This window comes from Filicampus tigris, chromosome 12 (assembly GCF_054856515.1).
Source record: "Filicampus tigris isolate MCC_2025a chromosome 12, RoL_Ftig_1.0, whole genome shotgun sequence".
Taxonomy (NCBI): Eukaryota; Metazoa; Chordata; class Actinopteri; order Syngnathiformes; family Syngnathidae; genus Filicampus; species Filicampus tigris.
In genome coordinates, this window is record NC_141228.1 from 13,294,026 (window position 1) to 13,306,809 (window position 12,784).

The following is a 12,784-nucleotide window of genomic DNA, read 5'->3' on the forward strand; positions in this document are numbered from 1 at the left end:
AGGGGAAGACCACATTTGTGCTGATGCTTTATAAACCTTTGAAGACTAGCGCTGATTAGCGGAAGCTAGCTAGGCTAACCCACAAACATCTTATATTTGTAAACTCTGAACCACGCAGACGTATGACGACTTTGCAGCCTTGTTGGCTGGACATTTAGCTGCCCGATATAGTCCGGTGACGGCAGCAGACGGGTGAGTCGAAAGTCATTTGTAAATTGGCCGATTGGAAGATGTGATGCCCACAGCAAGTGACTAGTGATTAGCCGAGAACGATTATTAAAGTCAACTCGTTGACTAGTCAACTAATCTCAAATATATTATGTTCATAGATTTACCCACTTCATAATTCACTTAGTAGGCCAGTTAAAACACATGAATGCACGCCATTGGGGAAAGGCGTATAGAAAAGAAGAAGAAGAAGTAATTAGCAAATGACATAGTAAGGGAATGAGTGTCGGTAAACCAGGAAATTGGCGAGAACGCTCAGAGAGAGCTCTAGGGCCGAGAGCAAGAAGACATCTGCTGGCCGCTGTGCCACTGGGCCACAACACAACAACCTGCTGCTAACGCTCTCTCACAGACACACACAACCATATAAACACACAACAGTCATGCATACCCACCATGCAAATGCTCAGCTTTTCTTTTTTTTTTTTCCGCACTGCCTCTCAAACGCAAACAAACAATGGGACCTTTGTTTGCTCTCTCAATGCGGTGTTAAAGGAAGGATAGGCACGTTTTTTTGTCTTTTCTTTATGAAACACAAATCTGTTCAGCTATAATTGGTTCCTGCCCTGGATATAATAAGGGTAATTTGCTAATTAGTACCATTAGTTAAGGGCCAAAAATCGGAAACAAGCTGGGCTGTAGGGCTTGGTGTATTATGCTGGAGTCGATTATGTCTGCTGCTTGGAGTGGGACCATGCCGACACATTATACTGCACATTGACTTGGCTTGTAGCGGAGTCACAGCATTATGTAGTCAGTGACAAACAAATATACTACGCAGCGGAACATATAAAGCTGAACGTCGCTGAAGTTGTAAAATTGAGAACAGGGCCCAAAAATATGCTACTTAAATGTAAAAAAAAACAACCCAGCGTCATTCATGAAAGAAAGAATGAATGAATCGTGCGGCATCTCAGTGCATTTGTAAACTGAAGCTGCTTTTTCTTTGGAATTTTGTGTTTGTGTTTTTTATCCTGTCACCACAGACTGGTACCAGAAAAGTCTCGTTTAAAACATGATAAAAGAGAATGGGATTTATTTTGACTAAGGAAAGCAGTCGTGACTGCTAAGTACAATGCAGCAAATAATTCAATAACAATAAGAGAATACTCATATATATATATATATATATATATATATATGTATATATATATGTATATATATATATGTATATATATATGTATGTATATATATGTATATATATATATATATATATACATATATATATATATGTTCTGTATATATACATACGCTATACAGTTACAGCCAATCTACCATTTAACATATGTGTGTATTTTAACTTAATACTGACACATTATAAATTCGAAAAATACGTTTGACAACTTTTGCGTACATTTAGTGCTCGCACATTTATTAAGCTCAAAGTACTTTGTCATATAAGAAATGTGAACGTGTCTTTTTGCAATGTCCTCACGAGCACTGCATAAGAAAAAGGAAAAAATGTACACTTTAAGGCAGTCTACAACTTCCAGAGTGTTGCATGGTGAGGTGGGGAGCACAGGGACACAGCGAAGAAGTGTCCTGTGGTTGTGATTTGTGATGAGAAGCGACAGCTCTCCTGCCGAGCCTGTAAATTGGCTTGGCGTATCACAGACACACAGCCACGCTACATCGCTCAGGTGTCACACCAGGAAAGCGGCACTGCAAGAAAAATACCTTCCCGCCGCCGACTTTGACGGAGAATAAACAGCACAACCGGCTTAGTGTTATTGAAAGAGAGGAATTTGTGTGAGTGTGTATTTTGAGACAATCCCAAAACATTCCGAGTCATATTGGATGATGGACTGTATCAACTTTTGTTTTGTGTGCATGTGCGTGTTGAGATGAAACAGAACCTCTAGGAATGAGCTTACTAATACTTCCAGGTGTATATTACACCACATTCAAAATAACCACAGTGAGTGACAGGAAAATGACCTGGTAGAACACATACAGTGTCAGACGTATACTGTATGATGTAAAATGAAAGAGATGACTGACCTGGGCAAAATTTCAGCTTTTCATTTGTTTTCAAAGAACTTTCCACACCAAATAAGCAAATCCAATGAACTCGTACATTTCTAACCTTGCCAAGGAGATTAAGCTTTTGTTGCAGTTTGTTTGGTTGTTAGCAGGATTATGCAAAACTTATTAAACCGATTTCAACTAAACTTTGTGGAGAGAGAAGTACTGTATCTTGGTGTGTACCTAGATTTTTTGAACTTTAAGTATTTCTTCAATTTTTTCGTTTTCCATAATGAGACTCTCTGTTACGGTCCTCCTGATTAGCCAAAACAACCAATGAAAAATGCCTCATAACGGCACGTTCATATCAAGTAACTCCAGTCACTGCCAGAACTGCACTTTTAAAACACGTTCCGTACAGTGAAGCTTAGCTGCTTTCTTCTTCGTTGGTTTGGATGCTTCTTTTTTTCGTTGGTTTAGCGGCTTCTTCTTCCTTGGTTTAACTGCTTCTTCTTCGTGTTTGGAAGGGCTGCGCGATACCTACAACACGCACAATGCCACGGTCGGGCCTTCTTTCTGATTTTTTTTCTATCGAACAAATTATCAAAGGCATTTCCTACTGATATCGATCATGTGACAATCGCGATACAGTGTGATGTTGGATTATCGCGAAGCCCTCCGTGGTATATTTACAACTATTAAATATCGACAGTTGTAAACATTTTGAGGGGCTTCAATTACTCAGGTTTATTTTTCCGCTTGCCAATATCATAATTTTACTGAATTTCTGCTTCAGCCCACATCTCCTCCATGCACTTTGTACCGGAGACAAGTGACAACCATGCACTGAAGTAAGCAGACACTTTGTTTTTATGAGGCAAGACTCGAAAACCTTGGATTATGAAGGTAATATTTTGAGCATATGACTGACAATAAAAGCATATTTTCACTGAACCAAGTCTGTTGTATTTTTTTTTTTTTATTATTATTATTTTTTTTATTAAAAACGTTGCTGTAAAACAGTATTTTCTTCCCCTAAAAATTGTTTTACCTTTTTATTGCACGGCAACGATCTGTGTGGATAAAGTGTTTTTATGGCCATGGAGAGCAAATTTGATTCATTTTTTTTCTCTCACCACTAACTGCATTCATAAACAAATGCATTTTTGCCCAGGGATGCAGGAAAGTGCTGGCAAAATGGCAGCGTGATGAAATCAAGGGAAACACAAACGTGAATGACAGAACCCCACAGTCTCGTATGAAAAATTCCTCTCTGATGTAGTGAGTGCTCGCAGGGCTTGATTTACTGACAACTGCATCAGGTGCAAAGTTGACACCGGTTCTTCTTCTAAAGGCCACACAGTTGCTTGGATTAATGTTCACAAGTAAAATGCAACATGATGGCTGAGTCAGAGGCCATGCTGTGGCTTATGGTCAATGCATTGAATTGAAACGGATTTTCTTGGTGGTTTCAATGTTAAGAAGGAACAATGAAGCCTGAGCATCAGCGTGTTTTCCTTCCAATGTGTCAAAGCTGTAGTACTGCAGCTTTTCATTCATAGGTAACATATCGTCGCTGTCCTGTGAAAAACACTTATCTCCAATTTTTATTTTAGTTTATTTTTCACCTTCATGCGATGTCTGTAACGCGGGAACATGATTCATGTAAAATTAAGAAAATGAAAAAAATGGAGATGTGTTTTTCACATGACAGCGACAATGTGCAATAGGGGTTTTGAATGACTTGCAATTTGTTGGAGTCGACGCAAATGTGATGATAGATAAGTCCATGTTGACTAATTGATGAAGTCATTGATATTTTCATTGATCATTTTACAGTCGTCAACTTGCCGCCCGCACGGTACTATTGAATAAAAAAACAGGTGTGCAATGCTTGCACAAATGTATTGTAGTATTGCAGTCATTTTACGTGCGCAAATGGAAGGAGGATGAGGAGTCTGTCTTCGATGAAGGGTAAAGCTAAATAATATTTGGGTGTTTTTTCGGCGTGGTTATGGCTGACAGTGTTCATTTTCACAATAACGAGGATATTGATCGACTTTGTTTCATCATCTAAGCAGGCACTATAACAAAGTGACGTAAAGGGTTGGGGCTGTTTGTCAGATAGCATTATTGGGTGCATTTTCAGAGAGCCGTGCACAGCATACTATATTTGAGGATAGACTTACATATTTTGCAAGTGATATTGCTACCGGTCTCATTTTTAGTAAAGCACTTCCACGCTTGAGGTACTGCTCCTAGCTTGCTGTGCGGACTCATGACCTGCTACTTTCGGGGAGTGGTCCGTGTTGTTAATACCAAAATTATACATGATTATGGATGGATGGATGGCAATTAGTTGACTTCAAGCTCTAACCGTCATTACGGAGTCCACTCGATAAGTCGACTTGTCGGTTCAACCCGTAAAATGCAATGATTATGTTGATAGATCACATTTTAGCTGTACATTAGGTTCACTGATAAACTACCTACCTAGCTACGGCCTTCTTTATGGAGGATGTTGCACAACGCATGGACGGTCCATTATGATTCTGGACTGGATGTTTGCATTGGTGCCATTGTGACTTGACCAGTCAACATAAATCCCTGTATCCACACCTTAATCCAGCCCCGCATCAAAACAGTGTGGAATGAAGTGTATTTTTGTGGAACTGTGATACCTTTATTTATTCTACTATGATGCCAAATTGACACGTATAATAGATAATTGAATAGTACTGTATGCTCAGTTTCAGGACTCCCCATCTAAACACATTCCCAACTTTATGGGCAAGTGGCACTTGTACTTGGTGTCATTCTTGGCTTCTTAGACAAGTCATACAAAAATCAAACATGTCATAAATGAGTCATTTTGTTGCTTCCACACAGCTAAAATACAAAATGATACCAACCCCAACTAACTGAGCCATGTCACTGCCATTCTTAGCTGGCCCTCCTCTAAGGCCTCCATGTCCAAGGCCAAGTACTCACCTGAACCTCTGAGCCTGGTGGTGGAGGGGCCCGGGGTATCGGCGGTTGGGCGACTGGTAAAGTTGCGACAGGAGGGCCTGGCTGGTCTTCTGGCTGGGGTTGTTGGCGAACTTGACCGTGATGGGCTCAGCCGCGCCCGATGGCTTCTGTCCGTTGAGGCCTTTGATGGCCTCCTCAGCCTCTATCCTCTTATCAAAGCGGATGAAGCCCACACCTCGGGAGCCGCCTGTGGGGCCAGCAGATCACAAACAAACAAGGGCCTCTTTTACTTCACAAGGTTTGGACGAGGTGGATACATCGAACTGTACTTTTACCAAGCTGACCGGAGACTAACATAACACATTATAGCGGAAAGATATGAAAACTATTTGTTTTGCATGATTTAAAAATTCAATTGTATCTGGTGATTTACAAACAGTAGGACGACGCTAACATAATGGGAAGAGACTGCAAACAGAAAAATAACAACAAAATACTTTTCATCTATTGTCGGAATGCGTACTTCTTCAACCTGAGGTGACGTACTGTACAAAGAATACACATATTGCAACAGATTATGACAGCAAAAAGCACATACAAAGAATCCACAACGAAAAAAATAGTTACGGTGTTGATGGAATGGCTTCGTGCTCAGTTCAGTCACCGCACGCACGCACAAATGCATATGCATGAACACACAGAATCTTCAAACATGGTTTGTTGCGACATTTGACTTCCTTCCTTGGCGATTTGTTATGCTATATAAAATATTTAGAGACATTGTAACTGGGCGGTCTTTTGTTTGCGCTGTGTAAGTGTACACAAAATGACTAATTCATTAGGTTCTAATTAGATCTAACAGACGACAAGGGCATCAACAAATGTGAATTCACCAAGCGACTAATGCTCAGTTTTGATTGACACCATCAGAAGTATTCACTTAACTATGTTTATTATTGTTGCTGTAATTTTTAGTGCTTTATAACTTTGACATACAGCTCATGCAGCAAATTTGAGCACTTCTGGGATTGTCTCGATCGAAACTGAGCATTATAATCTCTGATCTCAATAGATTGTGTACCTAATGAGTTGTTCAATGAGTGCATACAGTATACATGTTTGTTTATGAGTGTGTACATGCATTGCTATCTATTAATGGATGCTGTGCCTTGTTTTAATGAGGCTGTCTCGATGGCCCAGAGGGTGCTGGCTCGGTGACAGCGACATGGTGCCAAGGAGACTATTTACATAATAGTGTGTGTGCACACAGGCATGTCTGTGTGACGGCGAGCGAATAAAGGCAAGGTTCTGAGATGGGGGGGGGGGATTTTGCGTTTGAGCATCATTGTGTGCAGTCTCTCTTCTCATACACAAAAGGCCCACCTTATTGTTATTCCACATTTTTGTACCAGCCATCCCTCTCTGTTTCTCTCTCTCTCTCTCTTTTTTTTTTTTTTTAATATTTTAGTTTGTCCTGGCTTCCTCGCGCACTGGAATTCTCATCCACCCCGAACACCTCGCTTGGCCTTTTCTTGTCTGCCTCTCTCCAGGACACTGACACTACAAGGTTATTTACTTTCCAGGCAAGCTTCCCCAAAAAAGGCATTCTTTTAAAAGCATCACTTAGCTTGATGCTTAAGTACTGGATGTAAACTTGGGACAGAAGTTCATTTTAGGTGAAATTGAGTTTCGAAGACGGCAGATAACAAAAGTGTAGCAAATGACGCCATTTTTCAAAAATTAATCAAAAACTAACTGATCATACAAATTAATTATTTCAATAATCATTTAGAGCCATCGCTATTCAAATTTGCCAAACCCCCTGATTTCGGCCTCACAGCAGTAATAATTCTCTGATTTCTGTAGTCCTTCATGAAAGCAGAATGATTATAGTTTGTGTTGAATCAAAATAAGACATTTGCAAAAAAGTGTTTTTACTTTGGAAAACAATGATCGAACCAGTTACTCAATCAGTTTCAAAAAGGTTGGTGAGCTTAATTGCTGTTTTGTTGTTTTTGTTACTAATCAATACCAATAATATCACTAAATAATACCAAATAAACAACAGTTGGTTAATATGCAGTAATCGGTGGAAAAATAGTTTTGTAATACACTTCAAAGCAAAATAAAAATGTGTCCGATTATCCGATTAATTGGTGTAATAATTTCTTTATTTATCTTTTAGATTTATCAATTCTAAAAATATTCCATAGTGACAACCCTACTTCTGTTTAAAAAAATGCAAAAGTCTACTTTCAGGAACAGCGTTTTAAGACATAGCAGTTTTCCATGACTTCAAAGGCTTCCAATTTATACTCATAATGTGATGCATTCAAAAAGTACTAATCCATCATCCCAAATGACATTCTAAACATTTTCAGGCTGTCAACAACATGCTATCACAACAGGTGGCACAATACCCCAACCATAAAACGACTTTAACCAACTGGAAATGACATAGAAGCGCAATCATGCATTTCAGGTGTTATCAAAATTGAGTGACTGTGACTGCACAGTATCACAAACACACGCATGCACACACACAAAACTGTTCCCCTATATGGACATAACAGCAGGCTATTTAATGTCATACAAATGAGTCAAGCAAGTGGTTCAACCGGGTCTAGGTTTTCCAAATAGTGTGGATGTAAACCCCTCAAATCTAACCAGCCATCCATTTTCTATCGTGTTTGTGCTCATTAGGGTCACAAGGAGCTGGAGCCTATCCCATCTGAAGACACCCTGGACTGGTCGCCAGACCATCGCAGGGCACATTTAGAGATGGACAATCATTCCCAGTGTCACTGAGTGGGAACAGAATCCATTTTGCCTACACGAGTCAGGCAAGTAAACAGAGTGACTAACCCCCAAAATATATTTGAATATATTCTAAACAGAGCTTATGTTGACGTGACCTACATTTTTTACAAATAATTTACTAGTCCATGTAGACTTTTTCATTTTCAGAAACTATCAGCGTTGCTTGAGATAAAGTATGACCCAATTAAGGGTAAACATTTCTTATTACAGACCTCATACTGCTATGAAAACAAATTTTAGTTTTAATACTGCATTGGATGAAAAAAGATCTAGGGAAAACCTCCACCAGTTAGCTGGTATGTGTCCACTTACTCGTCTCAGAAAAAGGTTGGAATATTTATATTTTCCTTAGCCACCATGTGATCGTATTGACCTCCATTCAGTGATTCCACTCCAAACCCCAGTTCCATGTCCCCTGATGATTTTTACACAATTTCCTCTTCTTTACTTACTCTTGTTCCAGCACACAAGTGCTGAATTTTACTTAGCTTGTCGGAAGCAGGAAAAAAATTCAATCGGTATCCAAACAGTGCAAACCAACATTTTTCCTTCATTGCCAGTGATGTTATGTTCTTAAGTCTGTTTGTCAACAGGAAGTAAAACTAAAATTCCCAAGTGTATTTTTTTTACATGAATGTTGGTGGAAAGGTGAAGTATGGGTCAACTAACAAAAAAGTGCCCATATCAATATTGCTTTTCTCCCTCTCCAGCCTTCCCGGAGGTCTGTGTGACAATATTGAAGGACTGTATTAGCTGGGCATATTTACTAACTAAATGGCTAATACAATACAGATTAATAGAAATTGTACCGAAGAATTGCCAAAAAATGCAAGAATATCAATCACCAATTGTAAGAATGACAACAAGTGGTACCTTGAGATATGCGACTTTTTTGAGATACAAGCTGCCGATCAGCTAATTTTTTACTTTAACTTGTGAGCGCAAACTTGAGATGCGAGCATTCTATGCTGGCACGTGACTCAACTCACTTCACAACCATCGGCATTTTGGCAGATACAATATTCCTCAAAAAGAGCCTTCAAGCTGTTAAATGACTCTCTCAGCTGAAGGTTACTGTCAAAGTAAACATAAAACTAAGATGATTACATTTTTTATTCAAAACACAACCACACAACCTCCGATACCGTAATGCTAACATACAATGGTAAACTCCATAGGAAGACAACCAAACTCCTAGCATCTATGTGGTAGTGTTGTTACCCTTTCAGCAACGGATATCTGAACAAAAATGATGTAGCAACGCATGTGGACAGACCAAATAAGAATACTCACAGGCATACATTCTTCATCCTCTGTGAAGAATGGCCGATATTACTTCCGTACAGTGAAGCCAGGAAAGGAGCTGAGTACATCTGTATGTCTGTCTTATACAGGTAGTCAACTGAACACAAGCGCACACCAGAATGAGCAGCACAATGTGCTTTGAAGGAGAAAATGTGACAAAAAAAACCGTTGGGTTCTATTGAATAAGGTTATTACTGTATATTTTTTCTAAAGTATAATATTACTGTATAGAGTGCTATGTAGAGTGCTTTCCTTATTAAAAAAACACTACAATTAATTTTTTGCAGGAATAGAAAAAGAGAAAAGCAATTTCCTTTGAACTTTGTAGAGCAGTGTGATTTTTTTTTAGCCGAGCTGCATCCGCATACAGCAGCTGAGGGGAACAGATCCAAGATTTTGCATTTAAATGTTGTACTCTTGATACTTTCTTTTCATTTGCTTTATCTTAAATGGCAGGTCAACCCAAACATTTTTTGACTTCCCCTTTAAATCTATTGAACATATTTAAAAGACTGTGAGAGAATTGAGATTGATCACAATAATTTGTGACATAAAATTTAACCAAATATTGTCACTCACTCATTTGTAGATTTCTACATCGTGTAAATGAATTTTTTTGGCTGTGGCACAGCAACAGCAAGTCTGTGCTGGGGGTTCACCTCAAGGTTGTGTCGTGAAACCTTCCTGCTGCACTACATTAAATGTCACTGGGGAGCAGATCAAAGTGACTTTGTGGGAGAAACATGTACGCTAATGGCACTGGAAGCTCCCAAAGATGTCCATATCATATATCTTTGACCCCCACCCCTCCACAAAAATATATTTCATGTGTACAAGGTTAAGTTTACATGTAAATCGAGTGGTGCCTTGAGATACGAGATTAATTTATTCAACTCAAAACATTCGTATCACATGTCATCTTTCCCCACTGAAATAAATGGAATTGACATTAATCTGTTTCAACCTCCATACAGCCCCCCCACCAAATTTGTTTTTTTTAACAAAAAAAATAGCACTTTGTAAAAACGTACTTTACAAAACATACAGTAATAACAATTAAATAGAATGTAAAGAATCAAGCAGTTCGTGCATCATGATAATTCAATGGACATTGTGCTGCTTCTTAGTGATGGAAAATAAAGCTTCAAAGTTGCTTCATGAACCAATTGTTGTATTTTTGGACTCCTCTAGATGGAACTGGTGGTTTAAATGAAGGGGTTTGAAAATGGCAAGTCAGCGTGCTTTCAGCCAAACGTTGAACGTAGAGTGCCTCTCAGAGGAGTCAAAACAACATAAGAAACATAACACAACAACTGGTTCATCAAGCAAATTTGAAGCTTCATTTTACCATCACTACCTTCTTCTGAAGTGTGTATCTTGGCCACCGGGGGGCAGTATGATACAGGCAGAGCCTCACATGAACACAGACGGTAAGCTCCAACTTGGAGAGGCAAGAGGCAGCTTTTTTGAAGATTTGTTCACTATCTTCCAAACTGCTGCTTGTTATGAAATGAGTTGAGCTCACAGCTAAACCATACAGCGCTTGTACACTCAAACTTTTGCTCGCAAGTCAAAGCAAAAAGCGACCGAACGACGGACAGTATCCGGAAAAACTCGGGAAACCCGTACTCATGCTAACTGTATAGTAATAGCACTTCCAACTTAATTCTATATAAAAGAAAAAACAGAAGTGAGTATGCTTTAGACACAACCCAGGTTACCCACACCTTAATGAATCAAGTTGTTTTCATTAGCACATTTTTAAAAATCAATAATAATTTGATAGACCCTGCAAAGCCTACACTTTTGAACACTACTACACAGATACAATAGAGTATGAATAAAATGAGCAGCTAGTCTCTGGTGTCCACCCTAATGACTGTCCTTTCAACTAGCCCCAGAAGCCTTGGCTACTTATCACCCACCTGACAGCCATACTGCCAACATTAGAGCACAATGTACTTACTTTAGCTACTGCAATCTGTCTCTTTCTCACTGCGCTCTTGCTTCTTCTCACCCATTTTTTTTTTTAAACTCTACCTCTCCTCCACGGTAATCAACAGAGGCTTATGTAACTCCCGCTACCTGTGCTTATCTCTCTCTAACACACACTGACAGGCACATTGCCTGCCTTACTAATAACACGCTACCTCAATCTGGGGAGGGGGAAACAGAAGGAGGAAGGTTGGAGGACAGAAGCCAGCGTTTGAGGTGGAGATGAGCGAGGCGGGGGAGGACCAGCAGGGAAACGAGGAGTATGGAGGGAAATGGCAAAAGGAGAGAAGGTGATGGAGAATGTTGGGAGGTGACATTAAAAGGATGATGATAAAAGGACACTGTACTATTCCTGCTCGCTGCGACCCAAGCAAATCTACTCTCTCTTGAAAACCCAGAATAACACTGGTCAACAGCAAATTTTAATCAGCTTTATGCATCCCTGAACACATTTTTGACGCTGATTTAAAAAATGTCTAGTTTTTTTCCTCGCACATCAGGTTTTTGAGATATTTGAACTTTTTTTGAAGTTTGACCTATAAAAGCTTGCACAGTATGGATTTTACAACGCATTATAATTTATAGCCATGACATTTCAGAAAAAAAAAATCCACCCGTTGCGGAACCTAACCCTCTATTCATGAACATTATTACATTTATTACTATATTACATATTATATTATTATATGAAATTCATTTTGAAAACCTGACGTGCGAGAGAAAAAATGAGGGCAGATTCGGAATGAGCACAAAAAAATTCACTTAGAAAAAATGACTTGCATCTCAGAATAAAATATTTTGTAAAAGTGTGTTGACCAGTGTAATTTGAAAAAACAGTGATGCATACATACAAGAGATGGCAACGATTCATTGATGATTGATTTTTTTTTTTAATGAATATTGCCAATACGCAGAATTGATTTATCTGACTGAGCATTTACTTCATGTTTGAGTCACTAAAAATGTTGCTACTTTGCTATTAGAACAACATATTTCTGCCTTAATTAACAGCTACAGACGTAATCAAACTAGGAGTTAAAAGTCAAAGTTAAACATGAGTCTTTCAAATAACATGGAGATACAGGTGACCTAACCAAGTTTTTTTTATATGTTCAGTCATTCGACTGATTTTATGCGAAGATGAAAAAAACGAATCATTTATTTTGAAAAGCGACCATGGTGTTTACTGCCAACCCCAGTTTAGGTTTAATGTCAAATCAAACATAAAACAAAGAGAATCATATGATGTGTAGTTAAAACAACCACATACAGTAGCTTTGTCTTTATAAAGTCCGCTTAGCTTAATGCTAACAGACAATGTAAAATGCAATAGAAGGGCTAATGAATAGCATTGGTGTTGCAGTGTTATAACCAGGGGTTCACGAAACAATTTTGGTCCGGTTCTCAAAAAGCACCAGAGGTTGTTGCTTGGTGCTCATTTTTTTCCCGCCCCACCGACCTCAGGGAGGAAGTTAAAGACTTACACCAGACCTCGGCAAAG

At 39.0% G+C, this 12,784-nt stretch overlaps 1 protein-coding gene across 8 annotated transcripts in view; it reads right to left on the reverse strand.

Annotated features, from left to right (window-relative positions):
• Positions 1-12,784, reverse strand: part of elavl4 (ELAV like neuron-specific RNA binding protein 4) — a 99,077-nt gene that overhangs the window by 9,865 nt on the left and 76,428 nt on the right. For 6 of the 8 annotated variants that reach the window (XM_086046758.1, XM_086046763.1, XM_086046762.1 and 3 more), the window contains one exon: positions 5,185-5,418. In XM_086046758.1, the coding sequence (XP_085902884.1) occupies positions 5,185-5,418 (234 nt within the window). The remainder of the gene's footprint in view (positions 1-5,184; positions 5,419-12,784) is intronic. The other 2 variants (XM_086046761.1, XM_086046759.1) reach the window with 1 other exon arrangement.